General features: G+C 37.8%; 1 protein-coding gene across 1 annotated transcript in view; it reads right to left on the bottom strand.

The window, feature by feature from the left end:
* Positions 1-9167, bottom strand: part of LOC122137060 (nuclear factor 7, brain-like) — a 46119-nt gene extending 36952 nt beyond the window's left edge. Inside the window, exon 1 of the mRNA XM_042722428.1 lies at positions 8676-9167. Coding sequence (XP_042578362.1) covers positions 8676-9074 — 399 coding nt within the window. The 5' untranslated portion in view covers positions 9075-9167. The remainder of the gene's footprint in view (positions 1-8675) is intronic.
* Between the last annotated feature and the right edge of the window lie 14548 nt (positions 9168-23715).

Genomic DNA, 23715 nt, shown 5'->3' with positions numbered 1-23715 from the left:
AAATCTGTAAACTCAGAATCAGGCGCAAAGAGACATACATATAATTTTAGGTAATAAAAACACTACTAATAAAGAGAATAGGCAATAAAATATAAATAACAAAAGTAATAAAATATATAGAAATATAAATGTTTATAAACAGAATTTTGAATGTGCATATATGCTATTTACAGATAAAGGTTTGATCAGTTATTTACAGATGTACCGTCCAGAGATGTGTTATGTATTGTTCAGGTGGGATATGGGCTGGGGGAAAACTGTTCTTGTGCCTGGCTTTTTTGGCGCTCAGTGCCCTGTAGCACAGATCAAAGCACAACAGTTCGAAGAGGGAGTGTACACTATCTTACCTTGAAGATCCTAACTACTTTGACTATTGTACAGGAGAGTCTGTGCTTCCTAGCTTCTGCTTTCTCCTTTCTCTTCTTGTGACCAAGATGAGAAAGGAGAAGGCAGAAGATGGAGCCGCTGAGTTCAGACGCCGTCCAGGTCACTCCACTTAGATTGTGTTTTTATTAGGGCCCGAGCATCGATGGTGCGAGGACCCTCTTGGAATTGCTCCGTTTCTTCTTCTTCTTCTTCTTCTTCTTCTTCTTCTTCTTCTTCTTCTCCAAAATGAATCGCATTTTTGAGGGCCTAAACATGCTCTAAACTCACGAAAATTTGCACATGCATCAGAACTGGCGAAAATTTACATCTGATATAGGTTTTAGAAGTGGGTGTGGCAGAAAATGGCCTCGATAAAAAGCCACCTGTTAAATTTCAATGGAGGCGCCTGAGCTACGCTTAAATCTATTACATGCATGAAAAATCGATACATACGCGGTAACACACCTTTACCTATAAAAAGTATCTTGGGACAAAATCCAAAACTAAAGCAGGAAGTAAGTTATTTTGAATTTCCTGTATGATTTTTTTTCAGTTTTTTCCATTTCCATACCCTCGTGACTTTGACGAGCCTCCTCCTACAGTTTTCCAATCGGATCATCTTCAAATTTGGTGAGGGTCATCATAAGACCTTTGTGATGTTAAATTGCGAAGATTTTGAGTTTTCGTCAAGGGGTGTGTCCCTGGTGGCCTGACAAATTTGATGCTTCACCATGAAACAGGAAGTTGCTGTAACTCAGGCAAGCAATGTCTGATCTGCCCCAAACTTCACATATTTGATAAGAGTCCTGTCCTGAACACACCTACATGCCCGTATTTGGTTATAGTCATAGTCATAGCGCCACCTACTGTAACACTGTTATGGACTCCTAGAAACATATTAAAAAGTGTCAGGAAGTGCTAAATACACTGGCAACATGTTAGAAACATACTAATACACGCTAGCAACACTTAGCTAAGTGCTAAAGCATGCTACTAATGCAGTGAAACAGGAAGTTATTGTAATTCAGGCATACAGTGTCCAATCTGCAATAAATTGAACAAGTTTGATAAGTGTCCTGTCCTGAACACATCAACATGCCCGTATTTGATTATAGTCATAGTGCCACCTGCTGGCAACAGGAAGTGGCATGTTTAACACGGTTAAGGACTCCTTGCAAAATAATAAGCAGAATCAACAAGTGTTAAATAGGCTGGCAAAATACTAGAAGCATGCTAAAACATGCTAGCAACACTTAGCTCAGTGTTAAAGCATGCTACTAACGCAGTGAAACAGGAAATTGCTGTAACTCAGGCAAGCAATGTCTGATCTGACCCAAACTTTACATGTTTGATTAGAGTCGTGGCCTGAAGACATCTACATGTTCATATTTGGTTATAGCTATAGCGCCACCTACCGGCAAGAGGAAGTTACATGTTTTACACTGGTATGCACTATTAGCAAACAAAAAAATATGCCATTGTGTGCTAAACATGCTAGAAATATTCTCAAACATGCTAACAACATTAAGTGCTAAAGCATGCTAATAATTCTATGAAACAGGAAGCTGTTGTAACTCAGGCAAGAAATGTCCGATCTGCCCCAAACTTTAAACGTTTGATAGGTGTTCTGTCCTGAACAAACACCAATGACCAAACTGAGTTTTAGTCATAGCAACACCTGCTGGCAACAGGAATTGACAAGGTTAACACTGTTATGGACTCCTAGGAACATATTAAAAAGTGTCAACAAGTGTTAAATAGGCTGGCAACATGCTAGAAACATACTAATACATGTTAGCAACACTTAGCTAAGTGCTAAAGCATGCTACTAATGCAGTGAAAGAGGAAGTTGCTGTAACTCAAGTAAACAATGTCCGATCTGCCCCAAACTTCACAAGTTTGATTAGAGTCCTGGCCTGAAGACATCTACATGCTCATATTTGGTTATAGGTATAGCGCCACCTACTGGCAACAGGAAGTGACATGTTTTAAACTGGTATGCACTATTAGCAACACAGTAAAATATGCCATTGTGTGCTAAACATGCTAGAAATATTCTCAAACATTCTAGCAACACTTAGTAAAGTTCAAAACCATTTTATTAATACTATGAAACAGGACATTGTTGTAACTCATGCATACAATGCCCAATCTGCCCCAAACTTAACACGTTTTATAAGAGTCCTGACCAGAGCACAACTAAAGGTCAATATTCAATTATAATTATAGGGCCATTTTTTTCCTGTTGATTGGAAACAAGTAATTTCCAATCAACAGGAAATTACTTGTTTTACACTAACTTAAATATGCAATGTCCAATCTGCCTCAAACTTCACATGTTTGGTGAGAGTCCTGGTCTGAGGACATCAACATGCCCAAATTCAGTTATAGTCATAGCGCCACCGCTGCTAACAACAGGAAGTATCATGTTTAACACTCTTATGGACTCCTAGCAAATACATTAAAAGTGTCAGCGGAAGTGCTAAATACGCTGGCAACATGTTAGAAACATACTAAAACATGCTAGCAACACTTAGCTAAGTGGTAAAGCATGCTAGGAATGCAGTGAAGCAGGAAGTTCCTGTAACTCAGGCATGCAGTGTCCAATCTGCCCCAAATTTCACACATTTGATAAGAGTTCTGTCTTGAACACATCAACATGCCCGTATTCGGTTATAGTCACAGCGCCACCTACTGGCAACAGGAAGTGTCATGTTTAACACTCTTATGGACCCCTAGCAACATTTTAAAAAGTGTCAGGAACTACTAAATACACTAGCAACATGTTAGAAAAAAACTAAAACATGCTAGTAGCACTTAGCTAAGTGCTAAAGCATGCTAATACAATGCAAAAAGAAAAGGCTGCTGTAACTCAGGCCAGCAATGTCCCGATCTGGCTCCCCAAACTTCACATCGCCTGACAAGATCCCGTCCTGAACACATCAACATGCCGGTGATTTGGTTGAGCACTCATAGCCTAACCTGCTGGCAACAGTTTCATTTAGATTAACACTGTTATGGACTCCTAGCAATATATTTAAAAGTGTCAGCCAGTGCTAAATACACTGGCAACATGCTAGAAACATACTAAAACATGATAGCAACACTTATCTAAATGTTAAAGCATCCTATTAATGCAGTGAAATAGGAAGTTACTGTAATTCAGGCATACAGTGTCCAATCTGTCCCAAATTGAACAAGTTTGATAAGAGTCCTGTCCTGAACACATCAACATGCCCGTATTCTATTATAGTCATAGCAACACCTGCTGGCAACAGGAAGTGGCATGTTTAACACTGTTATGGACTCCTTGCAAAATAATAAAAAGCATCAACAAGTGTTAAATAGGCTGGCAAAATTCTAGAAGCATGCTAAAACATGCTAGCAACACTTAGCTCAGTGAAAAAGCATGCTACTAATGCAGTGAAACAGGAAGTTGCTGTAACTCAAGCAAACAGTGTCCGATCTGCCCCAAACTTCACAAGTTTGATTAGAGTCCTGGCCTGAAGACATCTACATGCTCATATTTGGTTATAGTTATAGCGCCATCTACTGGCAACAGGAAGTGACATGTTTTACAATGGTATGTACTATTAGCAACACAGTAAAGTATGACATTGTGTGCTAAACATGGTAGTATTATTATACATGCTAGCAACACTTACTAAAGTGCAAAAGCATGCTATTAATACTATGAAACAGGAAGTTGTTGTAACTCATGCATACAATGCCCAATCTGCCACGTTTTATAAGAGTCCTGACCAGAGCACAACTAAAGGTCAATATTCAATTATAATTATAGTGCCACCTGCTGGCAACAGGAAATTACTTGTTTTACACTAACTTAAATATGCAATGTCCAATCTGCCCCAAACTTCACATGTTTGGTGAGAGTCCTGGTCTGAGGACATCAACATGCCCAAATTCAGTTATAGCCATAACGCCACCTGCTGGCAACAGGAAGTGTCATGTTTAACACTCTTATGGACTCCTAGCAACATATTAAAAAGTGTCAGGAAGTGCTAAATACACTGGCAACGTGTTAGAAACATACTAAAACATGCTAGCAACACTTAGCTAAGTGGTAAAGCATGCTAGGAATGCAGTGAAGCAGGAAGTTACTGTAACTCAGGCATGCAGTGTCCAATCTGCCCCAAATTTAACAAGTTTGATAAGAGTCCTGTCCTGAAAACACCTACATGTCTATATTCGATTATAGTCATAGCGCCACCTACTGGCAACAGAAAGTGACGTTTTACACTTTTATGCACTATTAGCAACACAGTAAAATATGCCATAGTGTGCTAATCATGTTAGGAATATTCTCAAACATGCTAGCAACACTTACTATGTGCTAAAGGATGCTATTAATATTATGAAACAGGAAGTTGTTGTAACTCATGCATACAATACCCAATCTGCCCCAAACTTCACACATTTTATAAGAGTTCTGGCCTGAACACAGCTAAAGGCCAACATTCACTTATAATTGTAGCGCCACCTGCTGGCAACAGGAAATGGCTTATTTTAAAGTAACTTAAACATGAAATGTCTGATCTGCCCTAAATTTCACATGTTTGATAAGATTCCTGGTCTCAACTATAAGGACCTTCTCAAATCAGAAACCGTGGGTGGACAGAACAATCCGTGCTGCAGTAAACAAACGCATTGCTGCATACAACGCCGGGCTCTCGGTGGGTGAACACCGTGCTATGCTCTCCGACGGGTGGTAAGAGCCGCCAAACATCGATACAGGGAACACATAGAGTCACATTTCCAGCTAAATGACTTCCGACGCATGTGGCAAGGACTAAGAACCATCTGTGCCTTTGGAAACAAATCCTCTGCAGATGTGAGAGCTGAACCGTCGCTGGCTGACGAGTTAAACTCTTTCTACTGCCGCCTTGAATGCAACGCGCAGCTTAGCTGAAGTCTGTGCCGCCTTGAATGCAACCGCAGCAACGCGAGTCTGCCGATCAGCGCGTCTGGAAGCAGCAGTCAGAGGAGCGATAATCATGTGATCACCCTGTCTGAGGACGAGGTTTGGAGGTCCTGATGGGATTTCTGGCTGTGTTCTGAGGTCCTGTGCTCATCAGCTCGCTGGTTTGTTTATATCTTTTTTTAATGAGTCCCTTGCTACCTCGGTGGTTTCCACCTCCTTCAAAATATCTGTCATCATCCCTGTGCCTAAGAACAATAACCTCTCTTGCCTGAATGACTATTGTCCGGTTGCCCTCACGTCAACAGTCATGAAGGTCTTTGAGAAACTTATAAAGAACAACATTTGCTCCTCCATCCATGATACTTTGGACCCTCTTCAGTTTGCCTATCGCCCCAATAGCTCCACTGAAGATGCCATCTCTCACATCCTGCACTCTTCTCTCACGCATTACGCACATTGAAATGGGAACTATGTAAGGCTGCTATTCATCGACTATAGCTCAGCTTTCAATACCACAGTCCCCATCAAGCTAGCTTCTAAACTCATGGACCTCGGCCTGAATTCTTCATTATGCAACTGGATTCTTGATTTCCTCACCGGCAGACCTCAAATGGTGAAAGTAGGCCAGTACACCTCTTACTCCATCACCCTGAACGTGGGACCTCCACAGGGCTGAGTGAGTTGCTTTATCTTCTCTCTATACACATGTGTGTGTGTGTTTTCACAGAGCTCCACATCTATTATCAAATTTGCTGATGATACTGTGGTTCGGCCTCATTTCCAACAATAATGAAGCCACATACTTGGATGAGGTAGAGAAACTCACATCATGGTGCCAAGACAATTGTCTCTCTATGAATGTGAGTAAAACTAAAGAGCTGATTGTGGACTTCAGGAAGAGACAGCAGCAGCCTTACACTCCTCTTATGATCAGCGGGACCCCTGTGGAGAGGGTGAGCAGCTTCAAGTACCTTGGTGTAAACATCTCCGAGAACCTGACTTGGACTACCCACATTTAAACTCAGGTTAAGAAAGCCAGGCAAAGACTGTACCATCTGCGTCAGCTGAGAAAATTCAGGGTCTCACCAGCAATCCTGAAAACTTTCTATTCAGGGGCCACAGAAAGTGTATTGACTCAGAGTATCTCAGTGTGGTATGGGAACAGCTCCAGTCAAGACTTTAAAGCCCTGCAGAGAGTTGTGATTCAAACGATTCAATCTGTTTATATTGCATTGTTTTGATAAATTATAAAGATTTACAAATGATGAATAGTCTCAACTTTAGATTGGGTGCTGCAAAAACAAACAAATGATTAAGAATATATTATGTGTTAAGATATGAAAATTGTCACAATATGTGTGTTGCGAGGAGTGAGGAATGAGGAAACACGGAATGCACAAAACTCTTCTTTTAATTTCAATAATCCAAAGGGGTAGACAGGAGTACAGGAGTCCCGAAAGGTGCGTCCTCGCACCTTATTAACAACTGAGGGAGGCGTGGGTGGGAACTTGGGAAGAGGTTCTGGTGGAGGACGGACCCCCGGGAGGGGGCCGGCAGACAGAGACCACGGAGGGAGGAGCCAGGGAGGAGACAGGAGGAGCCCAGAGCAGGAAGAGCACAACAGGACCCAGGCCACAGCCATAACAGCGGCCCAAGGTGGAGCCAACGGTGGGAGGAGCAATGGAGGTGGAATAGCCGCCAACTCCAGGGGGCCGAGCAACAGCGATGGGGCAGGTGGAGGAGGAGCCCAAGGCGGAGACGGAGAGCCAAAGAGCCAGGGTGACGGGGAGGATTCGGAGGTCCTAGGTGGAACCGATGGTGCCGGTGACCGACGCAGAGATGTGGATCCGGGAGGCTACAGTGGAGCCGGAGCAACAGAGGACTGAGGTGAAGATGAGGGGATGAAGGAGCCTGACGGAGCCAGGGGGGGGGGGGGACGGGGAGGAGAGAGGGGTGTGGTGTCGAGGGGCGGGGTGTTGTTATGGGGGAGTGTGGGAGGGGAAGTGTGGATGTGGGAGAGAGGAGAGGGGGCAGTTCAATTTCCACAAGTGCATGATAAATAAAGATATTGTCTCTCAAAAGAGAGAGTTGGTTCTGAATCTCCTTAACGAGTCATATTTTCGAATCTTTTGCCTGTTACTGGTATATGTCACTGGGTAACACATTTGCATAATCCCCACCTGCCCACAAAATACGAACAGAGTCTGACCTGCCCACAAACACTTCGCTAGTTAGTGTGTTTACATCATGTTTAAGAAGACGCTGTGTTCAAGGATACCACGGAAATACTTTTGTTGTGTGCATGTCATTTTACCAAGAACTGCTTCGTTGCCTACTTCGTTGGCTTCTAATCTTCTTAATTTGTACTAACAAGCTCTCTGAACCACAACCTGTAAGTACGATTGATATGTTATGTGTACATTTTCAAATGAGTGCTAAAAATATCAAGTTTTTGTGCTAATATGTGATGTACAGTATACCTAGTGCAGCTTTAGGTTTCCAGGTAAAGCACAATATTACTGTCTTACTGAAGTAGTTCTGATAATTCACTTTGAACTTAAGAATGTATCGATTATTGTATACTGATGCTGTTCTTATTGACACAATGTTTTCCTAATTAATGTTGTTCAGTTGCTTTGACGCAATCTTTTTTGTTTAAAGCGCTATATAAATAATGGTGACTTCACTTCTAATTCTTCGTTTAATAATTAAAGAATGTAGTGTAGGGCAAAGACATTATAATCATAGTGAAATTGCTGTTTATTGTGCTGCACCGGCAGTTATAGGGTTAATGCGGGAGAGAGTTATAAAACATGTTTATGTACAATGTTTTCTGACCTTTGATGCATTTAAACCTGTTGTAGGGGACTCCAACACAACATTAGGACACTTTAAAATATCATATGACCTGCTCTTTATTAAAACGCATTGAAAGTTTAATGAGTTTTGTAAACATTAACTAATGATCCGTTAAGCATTATATAATGTTTGTTAATGATTTATTAATGAAGCTTTTAATCATTGTAAACCATCTGTAAAAATCATTACAATCATATGAATTGAAAGTTTAATGACATGTGTAAGCAATTCAATTTACATTAAATAATGATCTGTTAATCATTTGATAATGTTTAATATGTTCATTAGTTAACATTAACAAGCACATTATCTAATATTTCTAGATACATATTAAGTAATGATAGGTTAAACATTATATAATGTTAGTTAATGATTTATTAATGAAAGTTATTATAAAGTTTTACCGTGTGTCATATAAAGTTGAGTAAAGTAACAGAAATAAATATAGAATGCATGAATATGGTATATGTTTATTCTTTGCAAATGAAACAAGAGACATTTGCCTTACCTTATAAGGATGAGCCGCTTCACCAATGGGTCTGAATTTGTGATTTTCATGTTGTTGTGAATCTCTGCAAACTAAACACACCAGCTGTTTGTCCTCCAGACAGAAGAGCTTGAGTTTCTCACTGTGTAAACTGCAGAGATCCTCAGACTCTGATGAACGGCTCTCTTTTCTCTCCTTCTGGAGCGCCTCACACAAGTTTTTTAACACAAGATTAACTGGAGGATCATGACTTGACAATCTCCTGCAGACAGGACACTCCTGAGTTCCCTTGGTTCTCCAGAACTGTTGAAGACACTCTTTACAGACACTGTGACTACATGATAAAAGAACAGGAGCCTTAAAGATTTCATGACACACAGGACAAGAAAGTTCTTCTGCAGATACATTTAGTGAAGCCATTTTCACTGTTTGAGCTCCAGCAATCTTTACTTTCACTTTCTGAACAATGGTTTCAAAAATGAAAAACCATGAGAATCACAAAAATCTTCTGTCTGTTCAGAACCAAACTTCTCAAAAATCCTTCTTGAAAGTGTTTTTCTTCCTTCTCCACTGATCTGTAATTTGATTTTGCTTTGTTGAGACACTAAAAATCCATTTGACAGAAGACAGAAAAAAGTCTAAATCTTCCTGGGCAGGGTTGTAAGAAGGTGGAGTTTGTAATCACTTTTGGGTGTGTTAAAAGAAGTCAGACAAGTTTTTTTCAGGTTACACTGAAACAAAATCCATTTAAAATTAATTAAAAAATTAACAAAAGATTCAAAACAACATTTGCAATTGATTGATTTATTGTTTTTTATTTGTCACAGAATTTCTCCGGGGTCTGCCCTGTTGAGAAATCCAGCATAAACCAGTATGAATCCCACACTAGTACAGGCTTGTTTATGCTGGTTAGTGCTGTCTAGCTGGTGGACCAGTGTAGTTATGCTCAAGCAAAATGGAGCTGGTAAAGCTGGTTCACCAGCATTGTCTTGCAGGGTTGAGTATGAGTAATCCAGTTGTCTTTACATAAGAAATTTGTTTGGGGACAAACATCATTTTTACTTGCATATTTCTATATTTAATGCATTAAGGATATAAAAACCATATAGCATTTAAATATGATCTTTTGTAATATATAACAATAATTTATAGTAATTACTTTTGCTCCCTCTGTTAAAGTCTGTGTAAATTCAGAGAATTTTCTAAACACATTATAAATGTTAGAAATGTATTGCTGAAACACGTTACGAAGATTGTGAAGTATGTAGTACTGAATTGTGAAATTAGACCTTTAAACACTTTTTCACCATTTTTTTTTAGTGTTCAGGATTTTTTGGGTGGGCCTGAAATGTATTTTCCTGTTTATTTTATTTCAAGTATAGAAAAATTATTTGTGTTATGGTTTTAGTTAATTATAATAGCCCTAATTTGCTGCAAAATATTATTATATTATTATTATCAATGTTTAAAATTTGTTGCTGCTTAATATTATTGTGGAAACTGTGATTCATATTATTTTTCAGGATTCTTTGATCAACAAAAAGTTCGAAAGAACAGCATTTATTAGAAACTGAAATATTTTGTTGCACAATAAATATCTTTACTGTCTCTTTTGATACATTTAATGCATCCCTACTAAATAAACATAGTTTTTACGACCCCACAAATTTGTATTTAATACAAGAATACCAGAATATTGAACACCAGTCAACAGTTAAATACAGTACAGTTGCTTTATTCATAACTTCATCTGACTAGTTGTTTATATTACAATTTATATAAGTTACAGTCTAAACAAAAGCATCATCAATCCCACGCATCCTGCACCAAATTCACAGTCAGATCCAAAAAAAGAGAGAGAGCATCACACACTTTCACATTAGTAGGCATTCAGGTGTAAAACAGTAGAGAGGAAGCGCTTCCTCATGTGGCCCGGATGAGGATCTGCGCCAGCCGCATCCATCCTTCAGTTCTCCTCCAAAGCAAAGTACAGCAGCTACAGGACGTCCGAGCACACTTTACAACATTTTTACCGCGGTAAATCACGATGCACTGCCACAGACCCTCTAAAAACACATATCGACACACACACACACAGTTAAGGAAAGCAGGAGAGATGGAGAAGTGAAGACGTCTGTGTCTGTAATTAAATGTAATGGAGGTGGGCGGGGCTAGAGGGGGCAGTGATTGACAGCTTCACTATCCAATCAGCTTCTGCACAAAAGAATCCAGCTGGTCTTCTTCTTTGATGCCCACAAACTGGACGTCTGTGTCTGTAACCGCATGGCGCATGACACCGGGGGTGGAACCGCCGACACCTACAGCACATCAGGAACAATCAGCATCCCATAATAAACAGAGGATCCGCTGAGATTTAAGCGTCCCAGAAACTGTTGTGATGAGTAACTGACAGTCAATAATCTGCTGAAGAGCCGCATACTTTTAGTATCAGAGATGCTATTTTTATTAATAACCCTTGAACTGATTTGTGTGTGCATGTCATTTTTATTCATGTGCCTACCGTTTTATTCATGTCTATATACATTAATTATTTTATTTGCTTTTATTTCAGTTTTAGTTGTACTTATTTTAATACTAGTTCAACTAAATGAGCTGAAATAAGTTTTAAATACTTTTTAATTTTTTCCTTAAACGTTGTTGTGAAAATGTAGTTTTCATGAGATCAGCAGAAGTTATTGAAGCAAACACATACATACATATATATATATATATATAAAATATGGTTATATAATATACATTTTGTTAATTTTGTATATTTTCTATTTCATTTCCATTTTAGTTTAATTGACTGCAATTTTGATGTGTGTTTTTGTCATTTGTATTAGTTTTTGGTGTTTTTAAATGTTACCATTTAGGTTTAATTTATTTATTTATTTTTAGTTTCAGTTTTTATGTATTTACACTACTTTTAGTGCAAAAACACAATAAAATTCAGGTTAAATTAATCCAGTTAACTGCCAGTACAACACTTGTCATTTCTGTTTGGTTCAGGTGTTTCTGTGGTATTCAGAGATCTGTTTTAGCGGCTGTAGTCCACAGCCCCAGGTCAGACTTCTCGCATCTGATGGCTTAGCAGGTCTGTGTGTGTTCATCGATGTCCACTTTGGCCATGGAGAGACTCGACCCTCCTGTTTGGCGATGGCCTTCCAGCCCAGCGGGGTCGGTGAGGATTTTTACACGGACCACACCACCTGCAGCACAAACACATTACCGGCAGAATCAGCTGATTTCACCGGTTTACAATGAACATGACCCACAGCAGAAGCAGCACAGAGGAGTACACTCACACTGCTGCACATAACACACAACACCCTCCTGGGCGCTTCACCTGCTACTTCAAACACACGCTCAGTATACTGTGTAGCAAACCTCCTGTGCACATGCTATTCAGTAGTATTCATTAAATACATTTTTTTTTCAATCTTGAGTCTTGAACAATTATTATTCATTTACAAATACAAGTGTTTTTGGTCGGAAGTGCGCCCCTCGTGACCACCGTGCGCCCTACACCCATATATATTAAGCTAAATAAGTTAACATTTTTAAGTTAAGTATAAGTTAATTTATTACTGATCGATCATCGGACTGATTAAAATCAACCATAAAGTGTCTACATGTCTCTTGAAAAACACCATGACTAGGACTGTAATCTAGGCTTCATTAAATGAACTAATTTAAGTTACTTAATGCACAAAATTGAAATGAAAAGTATAGGTATAAGCTAATATCTACAAATAAATTACAAAATGTAGCCTTTTGGTAAGTTGTTGTCTTTGTTGTGTGTTTAAGTAGTTGTCACATGAGGTGTTCTGTTTGGGGAGTATAGCTCATGTCTCTTCAATATTTGAACAGATTCACTCATAAAACACCTACAAGGTGCTTCCAACATCTCCACTTATTTATCAGCACAGTTTGCTTTACTACTTACGTTAACACTTATCAGTATTCATGTCATGTGTTATATCTACACAGTAAAGTTGGAAAAATTTGCATTTTCTGATTGTTTTATTTTTTTTTTAGTGGGGGGGTCTGAAATCTAAAATCCTCGCCTAGGGCCCCAACAGAGCGCCGCGTAGCTCCAGCTGAAGAAGGACAGTCCTGCACTAGACTAAACGAAGCTTTGACTTGATGAAAAACCTCTAAACTCTGAATCAGAGACAGAAGGCATGCTGTAGACTGAGGTTTGCGTTTGATCATCGCCTGACTGTAGATGAATCCTGATTTCTTATGCACGTGACCAAGTGCCAAGTGGAAGTCGCATGAGGATCGGCAGACGGCGTGTTGAGGGACTCCCTGTCGGTGGAAGTCCTGGTGGTCCCTGCAATCAGAACGCAGAGCGCATCCTGGCAGGAGGGACAGCTGAGGAGCCGGCCAGGGGATGCGTGTTCAGACTTGGTGAGAAGCCACCGAGACGCCTTGCCAACTCCTCCTACCAGCAGCCTGAAGGAGGCCATCTGAGCACACACACCAGCATCATCACCACATCACACCTCAGTCTCAGCCATTTTAACTGTGGTTCTGCCACTGTTTCTGTGTAACTGATGCAGTTTTATCTATTACTAAATCAGACGTATGCCTGACATGAGCATACATATCTTGCAATTACTTCTCTATTCTTTACAACATTTACTCCACTGGCCATGTTTCCACTGTCCATAATAGACAATAAAACACTTCAATCAAAAATAAAATTATAATTCAATTTATACAAAGGTCCTGTGTTGTGATTTAAAAGTATTTGTAAAAAGTGGGCCAGCTAATGTAATAATAAATAAATAACTAAACTTGCATTAAGGACTGCTGTAAAATATATTGTGTTTTAAATCTCACTTTAGGATGTATAATCTTTTTTATTTTATACTATATAAACATAATTTCGTCACAAGTATTATCTTTTATAATCTCACTCATACAGGCGCATTTTGATATTACATATTATATTACATTACTTGTGCACATATATTTTATACATTTTTTAAAATACATTATTATAAATGTTCATTTCAAGTATAACAAAAAGATTTCAATATATACTAATAAAAATATTAAACACACCATTTTCTGCTAATTCTTCTCACAATAGGGTCATATGATTTACTTCCTTTTTCAAAAAATATATTATGTTTTAAAAGTACAACACATTTACATATCTGTGCGCGCTAGTAAATATTATGCTACACACTTTCAGCTCTTCTGTAAGTGTTTTACTTCACACTGGAGCTGAAATTCAGCGTGTTTTTCTGCACAAAAAAAAATAATACAAATAAAAACAAGCAAACATTATTCAAAACGTTATTGGAGAGACAGCTGGAAGCTCTGAAAGTGGGACAGGACGGGACGGAGTGTGTTGAGGTTTTATACTCGTGTTTAATGTTTAATCAGCAGTTTGTGTGTAAATCTGTGGTTTTTCACCTCCACGTGACTTCCAGCCTGATGATGTCTTCTCTCGTAAGTGTTTATGAAAATTCTGGCGCTGTCATGAACGCGTATGTAAGGCGTCGCAGCGATTGGCTTCCTAGCCTATGTCAGATTTCATATGTTGCATGATGAAGAGTAAGACATACCATAGACTCCTACCGTGAGCCTAAGGACTACTCCTGGCCAGCACGGACCCACTGACGCACTTCCCCACTCCTGAGGCGCAGCAGCTCCCAAGTGACACACAACTGCGATGCCGCGGCGCGGAGACGAACTGCAACCACAGCACTGTGAAGTACTACAGCACCCAAGAGCAAAAGCAGTGCTGAATAAAATAAAATAAAAATAAAATAAAATAAAAATAAATAAAAATGAAACAAAACAAAATAAAATAAAATAAAATAAAAATAAAATAAAATAAAATAAAATAAAATAAAAATAAAAATAAAATAAAATAAATGTAGCTGGTTCTGAATCAGTTGTAAATTCTTTGGAGCGAGAATAGAATAAAAATAAAATATAAATATAAATAAAATAAAAATAAAAATAAATAAATAAAATAAAATAAAATAAAATCTAAAAAAAGCAGTGAGTAATTGACTCTAGTGTTGGAAAATACAATAAGAAAGTAAATACAAAAATAAAAAAAAAATGTGAGTGGGCATAGATTCTAGCACATTGTAAATTAGAAATAAAAATTGTATAAAAATGTAATTGTGGATGGAAATTAAAATATTATTTTTCCCTCTAATCTGTTTCCCTAATTAAAATAAAAATAATAATTAAATAAATAAGAAATTAAAATAATTATAAAAAAAATAGAAAAAAAATATGAATATACTAAAAAATAAAATCATAATAAAAAATAAATAAAAGTAAGTACTTGAATCTCTCTACTCTGTTGTTTCCTGATGAAATAAAATAAATTAGAAAATAATAATGAAATTTAAAGTAAAAATAAATGTAAATAAAAGAGAATAAATACAATATTTAAATAAATAATAAAATGTCACAAATCTAGTGTAGTCAATAATCTGATTTCATTTTTTTTCTCTGTTTGTCTCTGTTTGCTGACGCCAGGCAGGTGAATCATGAACATGATTTTGAGTGGTGTTAATAGAGTTTCTGTCCCGCCATCTGCTTCATTATTGATGGACGAGACAGATATATAAAAAAAAAAGAGACGAGCCAATGACGATTCTAGCTGGGCTTCCAAGCATGAAAGACTGATAGAGAGACAGAGACTGAGAGAGAGAGAGACTGAGAGAGAGAGAAAGAGAGAGAGAGAGAGAGAGAGATGCTGATTGGTCTTTCAGGACTCCATGGCAACAACAGATAATTTGAGTGTGTTTATTATGAGTATTGACGTCCAGACTGTGCAAGTAGCTCTTCATGTTGATCTGTGAGTAAATCTGACCTCTTCATCATCGGGTAGAATGTTTTGTTTCTCATTCTTACCTCTTCCTAAGCTAGACGCCTTAACAGTTTCTCTCTTTATCTCATTCTCATTTCTTAGACGTGTCTCTGTTTAGATGTTTCGATCTGCTTTATTCTCGAGCATCAATTTACTGCATGTAAGCCTTCCAAAAAAAAATAATTTGACTCTTTTACTTCTCTAAAGTACTGCGCTTCAAGACCATGATTACTTTAATATAAAACCATGAGAGCTTTAAGTGATTCTCAAAATTTATATGTGGCATTTCGTTTCCTACAGTACAGTTTCTTTAAAGGATTACTTCATCATGATCTATAGTACCAAAAAAAACATTGAAATATCACTGATTTTGTTATAATTCGTAACTCAAGTCATCTAAGAATTATTTTCCCAGTTTTAGTTACACCAGAAGTGAAATACCATAATCTATTCTTATATTATAGTTTTATGGATGTTGCTATGAGAGTTTTCAATCTTTTCTTAGCCAAACATGATTATGCTTTAATGTAGGATAGAGACATCTATATAGTTTCATCTATACTGACCTACTCTTTATGTACTAAGTGAAAGAATATTATTATAAATATGTCTAAACATTTATTATTATTATTTGGCTAATATATATGTATTTATTATGTGCCTGTGATAGCACAGTGTCTGTTTGTTTTGATGTATTTCATTATTTTATTTATGTTGTGTTGTTGTTTAATCTAAGTGTTTTCCTATATCATTCATCGCTCTCCAACTCCTCTATTATTAACTTCATTCTTATTAATAATCGTTTGTTTGAATTAATATTTTCTTATTTATTTTTAAATGGTAGTTTTTCCCCACTTTTTTGTAAATAAAACAATTTTACAGAATCAACACATTTTAACTCAATCGAGTGTGATTGTTTATATGGTTTCCTTTTTTGTTCTATCCCTTAATTTACTGTTTATTTATATTTATTCACTGTGAATCTAATTTTAAGTATTTATTCTTCTACAAGTTTTTACAACATTTTTAGAGTTTATTTAATTTTTATTATTTTACTCCAGAGTTTTATTGTATTCTCTATGAATTATATTCTGAGGTTTATTTAATTTTGTCTGGAAGTTTTATTATTTATTTTACATAACCGATTTAGAAAATCCTCTACCTCTAACCCTCTATAGTTTGATGCTTTACTTTTATTTTATTTAATTGGTGTTTAAGAAAGAATGGTTTATAAATTTATTCTTAATACAACTATGTCGATTGTTCTTCTTAGTTATGATATAAGTCTTTGTTTAGCAGTTATTTTAGTATTAAATTGTTAGTAAAATATTTATCTAGATAGGTTTATGGACACAATCATGTATGACATAACTGTTCTTGCCCCTCCTTAATTTTTTTTTTTTCCTCCTTTCTCTTCCTTTTTCTCGGCCCCATTTCTCTCTTGACTGGAATTCTCCTGGACCCTAATTAAATAAAAAAACACCTGGCCCACGACAAGTAGTTAAAACCACACCATCCCTTCGATTCAAGTTTTTGGCCTTGAATTGGTGTATTTGCTAGAATATGTTTGCTACCGTGAGATGATCAAACAGGTTAATGGACAATTCCTCTATTAATCTGCGTTCCTAGCGCCCTGCATCATCCGTGCACCCCTTGTGAACGAGGTCCTGTTACCCCGTCCAGTTGACAGACACAGATCTCTGCTTCATCCGCCCAGACTTCTCATGCACCTCCCGGCAAGAGGTGGAAATCCTGGTGAGAAATCACGGGGATTTAAAATCGCCATGTAGGAAACATCAAAACCTAGTCGAGTGGACCTCTGCGCTAGGGAACGCGGGACTAGAGGTAACAGGTGCCCTCAGGCATTCCGCTCCTCTCTCTTCCGTACCCGCTGGGATTGAGGCTGCTGTCTGGGCTGATAGTTATAACGAATTCCACAACGTTCGCTATACGCGTTTCCTAGTCCCTTAAAACCCACCACGAGTGCCGAAGCCCATCGGACCTGTCACCGCTATACGCCTGATCAACTGACGCGACACCTTCCTTTCCTAATGGAGCACTAGGACCTAATCACAGAACAACTCACCCTCTTCACCATAACTGGACTCGCCAAACGCCATCAAGACCAAGCCATATGGGTTCCCCCAACAAAATTTGTTACCCATGCAAACCCATCAAAAAAGATGGAGATATTCCAGCTAATATACGATGCCACAACCACGGCTCAAGAGTTCATGTGCTGGCATCCACAGCAGGCGGCTAAATGGCTCTGCAGCGTCATGAGGACCCATAGGGCCGAGACATACAGGAATTAGGATGCTCTGCTTCTGAGAATCCTCAGGCCAACGCTTAGATTTGTTTGAAGAAGTGGCCTAGGGAGAAAAGGACACCACAAGGTGTCTACCGAGCTTCCCGGAAAACCCAAGAAAAATAAACAATCCATTAAAACACTACTTCCCCATCCCCCTATTACTTCGGCGTCAGAAATCACGACTTGTTGATATGCAGAGTTTAGAATAAACAGAAAACAAAGAGACCCTCTCACGAAAACAAACTCAATTTTTTGTTTTTATGTTTTTTTCTTCGGGCGGTCCTCTCCCCTCCCTTTCCCACTGCCCCCCTGAGTGACCGTGGGTCTGGCATTGGGCCCTATATGTAAAAGAGGCGGCGGCAAACTCAACTGAAGACACGAGCGCCTCATCTAAACAATCCTACCCACATTCACATGCCACTCCAGTCCCCATCACTCAACCCATCCCCTCGCCCGCGATCTTTACTGCTTGCTTCTTAATACGCCCTCGATCATCCAGACCAATCCCCGCCGCAGTCTCACCCCCCTGCATCTCGTGGTCAAGACAATGGCCAGTGCGTTTCTCTCCCTCTGTCTTCGTTCTCCACCCAACAGGCCTTTTCATTGCACTTCAGACGAGTGACGAGGGGAGGGAAGTACCGACATGCAGCTCAGCCGCCAATGACTGACGATCAGTACTAACAGACTCTGTCTCCTGTAAGGATCAATAGACTTCGTAGCAGTCAAATGTTTTGTACTCATCGCTGCTAAACTCCTTTTAATATTATCCGACTAATGTCATTGAAACACTCATAATGACACGATGATTGGTCTCCCCCCGGAGAAGGATGTTGTGATTTAAATCTCTCCCCTCGCGCCATCTAGGACACAAAATGAAAAAATATCACTTTAAGATATGCAGCCTTCGTTACTTTAGTTCCTAGGAAGCACAAGCTAAGAAATTCCCCAATTCAGATTACTTGAACACTGCCAGGCACCAAGGAACCATGCCGTCTATGCTGCGCACGTGATGAAATACCTATCCTAGCCAAATGACACTGTGCAGTTGTTTAAATTATCTGTCTGTGTCACAAACCCATCTATTTAGGGACATGCTGTCTTACCCAAATCATTGTGATTTCACAAACCTGTTATGAGTTCTTACTATTCAGTGGTTTTTTTTGAACACAAAGTGAGACGCCCAACTATTGTGAAGAATTAGTACCTCCAGAGATTTGTTTGGTCCGCCGCTGACCTGCCACGGTCATGGAAGGATCCCAAATAGGTTCCTGTGTGGTGAAGTCAAATGGATAGGACATCAATCACAACATTAGTGTTACCAGGAACAGTAAAACGACATATAGAAACGAAAGCACAAAATTTTCTGGTGGAATAGGTAAATATTTTAATGTATACGTCATTTACGTGGTAATACTAAATACTTTTAGTTTCATTACAGCATTTAAAAAAAACAGTAATCGAAGTCAGTAGGTACACTTAATAGTTAGCTTACTGCAAGTGTCCTGTAAAAGTGTGTCGTTAAAATTGAACTAAAGAATCTACTGTCGATTACTCAGTGTACTCTTACGCATAGATATACACTGACCGTTGACGCCTGTACCTACCCAATTTGTGCTCTTATAGGTCGTCACAGATAATTCGTTCAAACTTATAAAATAATTTTGTTTTTTATGCTACCGTAGCAAATTTTTATTTTGAGGCTAACAACAAAACTGCATCGTCCTGTAGTGCTTCACCCTACCAATAGGGGAAAAACTAGGAAGTCCTAACATTAAATGAGAAACGCGAAGTATAGGATAGCTATAGTGATTTAAAATGTTAATTTAACACATACTCACTAAAATACTACACTAACCTGCTCTACATTCATTATTCCCGTATTACACCTAGTAACACAAGAACTTCTTTCCTCAACCACAAACTGCCCTGAACTGAGCTAACTGTAGTGATGAAACAATAAATTCATCACATACACAAGCGTTGTGTGAAGAAAGCCAGCTTCCTCTGGATTTGATCTTTAATAGGCATAGACGAATTATTTTACACTGGTTGTTAGTTTAGCATAATGTTTCTGATTAACCACCACTTGGAACCAACAACATAAAGTTCTGACAAACAAGACCCAACAAGACTAATCATTTCTGTCCCTTTATAACTGTTTCTCTCCCTCTTCCAGAAAGTTTTTCACATTCTCAGAAAAATAGCTCCGTCGAGTCGACTTGACTGCTAAAATCTTCGTGTGGATTCACAACACTACGGTATTTTCTCATCAGTCAGATTTGAGAAATAACAGGATTGATTTGTAGACCATTTCACACTCGGTGTCTACAACTTCATGTGCAGACGTCGACGCTTGTCATTACCAGGGATCAACCAATCTATGGATAAGGTAATGAAAGTAAAGATAAGAATCTACTCGATATAAGTAACTCGAGATGAGAAGATCATAGTTTTTCAAATTCCCTGAATGTTTACATAGTTTGCTGGTGACTGAATGCTGAAAATTATATGATTACACTGTGACTGAAAATGAAGTGACTTGATATTAACTTAAACACCTCAGATACCCAATGATGGGGATATCCAGAAATCAGAATCATCAATATTACAGTCTTGATTAATCCTCACTAAATGGAATTGCATTATTTTATATTGTTTATTGATCTGTTGTCTCACAGCAGTGTGTCAGTTGAGTGTGTCGGTAGATGCTGATATCATTCATGTTATCACTGTGGTTCACCCAGCTGTGCACTGATAGTCCGGATCAACAAGGCCACTCTTACTCATGTGATATGATTAAGATATTAACATGATTAAGAATGCAGGAAGATCCATACCTACAGTTAAGAGGCCGGACTGCTGACCGGTAAGATCTTTGGAAGTTATGCCGGCTCAGAGAGTTGTGACCAAAAACAGAGGAATGGGTAGACAAAGTGCCAGGTGAAGTTGGTTGTGAATGTGTGAATATGTGGTTTTAGTTACAAGGGTTCAGAGAATGTACACTGTTCCTCCCTTCAGCAGTCCAGACTCAACTCTCAACCCGATAAAACCCTGTCCAGCCTCTGTTTAACAGGAAACCACACTTCCTGTGAACTGCTAGTGAGAGATATATGAGATTCAAGGGATCCTGCCCACACAATTTGTGGTCTCTTCACTAATCCAGAGTAAAAGAAATCCCCTCCCTTCCTCTGGTTTGAAGCTTGGTAACTAGCCAGCTCCAAGATGCCAGTAGAGACTTTCTTTTACCCCCACATCCAGCAAGTGTGGTTCCCTGAGTTAAAACCCTCTGAACTCTCCGAACACTAGGGGGTACCAGCCACAATCTCTCTCTTGGCATTATCAGGAAGAGGTTGATTGTTCCCTAGCTGTCTGTTCTCACACTCGGTCTGACTCACTGTGACAGGAGGTGAGACGTGGAATGCGGATCAGAGACCTGCAGTTTAGGATCTCAGTAATCACCGGAGCTGAGGATACACGCATCACCAGCTGCTTTTACGATCTCTGATGTTCATATAATGATCTTCAAGAGTGAACCAAACATAGAGATTCATTCTAAGATTATGACAATTGTATGACACATCAGAATATTTTCCCTCTGATCACCTGTTGTGTTATTATAGTTACACACTCATTTTTATTATTATGTTTACCAGTGTTTACTGTGGCATTGTATTACAAATACTCATGTGTGATTCAAAACAAGGCCTGTTTCCATCAAGAGAAACTGATAGGATTTGTTTGTGGAAAAGTTTAACTCGGAGCAAGTAGTCAATCAATCAGATCTGTTGAGATTATGAAACAGCTGAAACCTGTAAAAAAAAAAATCTTCAGCATCATCTGATCAAGTGGTGCTAAACTGGGTACTAAGTTCTGTGTGTGTTTGTTTGGTGTCTCCTAAGCTACAACGTCTGGTTTTGGTTGAGGCTGGTAGTAAATTAAATCGGGTCATAATAGTCCAGTATTGTAACATAGCTCCTGTTCATAAGAGGAGCTAAACCAAATCTCTGTGGTTTGAGTAATTTGAGGATCATCTGTTAAAAACATTATTAGCTGAACGAGAAGCTCCTCATCACTAAAAGTTTTCTCCATCACGGGACAAAAACAAGACATATGAAGCAGCACTTCTCTTCTAGAAAACCATGATTCATGAAAATCTTAAGAAAAAATTCTATTTATAAATAAGTAAAAAAAATAAAATAATAAATAAATTCCAAAATATACATGGAATGGTAAAAAATGTACTTGTCAAAAGTTTGAAACATTATGATTTTTAAATGTTTTAATGGATGTTCTTCTGCTCACTAAGGCTGCAGTTATTTTGATGCAAAAATAGCAAGAAAATAAAAACAAAAAAAAACAGTGATATATGACATTAAATTTTATATAGTTGTTCTCTATGTGAATATATTGTAAAACTGTAAGTTATTCTTGTGATCAAAGCTGTATTTTCAGCATCATTACTCCAGTTCCCTAGTGTCATATGATCTTCTCAGAAATCATTCATACCCCTTGTTGATGATTTGCTGCTCAAATTATTGGGGGTGCTCAATTATTAATAATTTTTTTCTTATTATTATCAGTGTTAAAAACTGTTTTTTTCTGGCCCATTTGATGAACAGAAATATCAAAAAAACAGCATTTATTTGTAAATTAAATATAATATTAAATATTTATTTTCTAGTGTCAGTTTTGATCAATTTAATATATATTTGCTGAATAAAAGCCTTAATTTCTATAACACACACACACACACACACACACACACTTATGTTTTATGGGACTCTCCATATAGACGTAATGGTTTTTCTTCTGTACAAATCTTCTATCCCCACCCCCCAAAACCCCCCCCGCACATAAAAACCTTATTTTAGATTTTCAAAAATAAAAAATAAAATAAAACCTTTGATTTTAAAAAAAAAAAAAAGTTTTTTAAAAGCCATTTGATATATGAAATGATAGGTAATAATATAATAATATGATAGGTAAAAAAAAGTGTAGCCTAGATGCACTGTAAATAAGCAATTTTGGTTACTCTAGGGGTTAACATGGATTGACAGAAACTTTTAAAATCCTTTAAAAAATATTTTCTTAGAAAAATAATGACAGGTTTTGAAAATAAACCCCATGAGGTTTGCTTGTTTAATACAACAAATTGCCCATGATAAATCTTAAACAATACATTTTAAAAAAAAAAAAAAAAAAGATTTTTAAAAACATTCCTTAGGAAAATTTTGAATTCTTACATTTTGAGTTAAGTACAATTTTCATCTTTTAAATTACAGAAAATTCTTTTGTTGGAATACAAATTATTTACAGTGCTTTAGATTACAGCCTGCATTTTATAGTGTATGTAAACTGATTTTAATAAAATAAATAAACAAACAAATAGATTTCTTCATGAACTCCAGAGACTGTCAATATTTTCTCTAGTAAAAACATATTCAAGTTCATTGGGTACAATATTATTTTTTGAAGTGTTCAGTCAAAAGAATCCTGGTAAAATATCAAGTTTTTTTTCACTTTTACATTATTGAGTCTGTTCTGGAATTGAGTAGATGGGAAAAAGGGAAAAATTCTCAAAAATAAATAAATAAAAAAGAAATGGTTTGTTATATACCAGGAAAATAGTCTGGGTTTTTCACTTTAAAATGTAAAATAATCTAAATTAATTTGTGTCCCTGATGAGTAACCTGTGTGTGTAAAAGCACAAGGGTCTTCTCTAGACTCACTGTTCCTGGGGCGAAATTTTTTCTTCCAGATCTGAAGGGGATTGCCCCCAAATAACCCGGGAAGAATCAAAGCCCCAGAAGGGTCTGTGGATCCCGGCGTGAGGAAACTGGCTCTGGAAGAAATTCGGATCAGAACTGCAGTGGCTTTGGATCAGAAGCAGAGAGAGC

The sequence above is a fragment of the Cyprinus carpio genome, chromosome B4 (genome assembly GCF_018340385.1).
Source record: "Cyprinus carpio isolate SPL01 chromosome B4, ASM1834038v1, whole genome shotgun sequence".
NCBI classification, from domain to species: Eukaryota; Metazoa; Chordata; class Actinopteri; order Cypriniformes; family Cyprinidae; genus Cyprinus; species Cyprinus carpio.
Note: the sequence above shows the minus strand (reverse complement) of the source record. Positions and strands in the feature narration are given on the sequence as shown.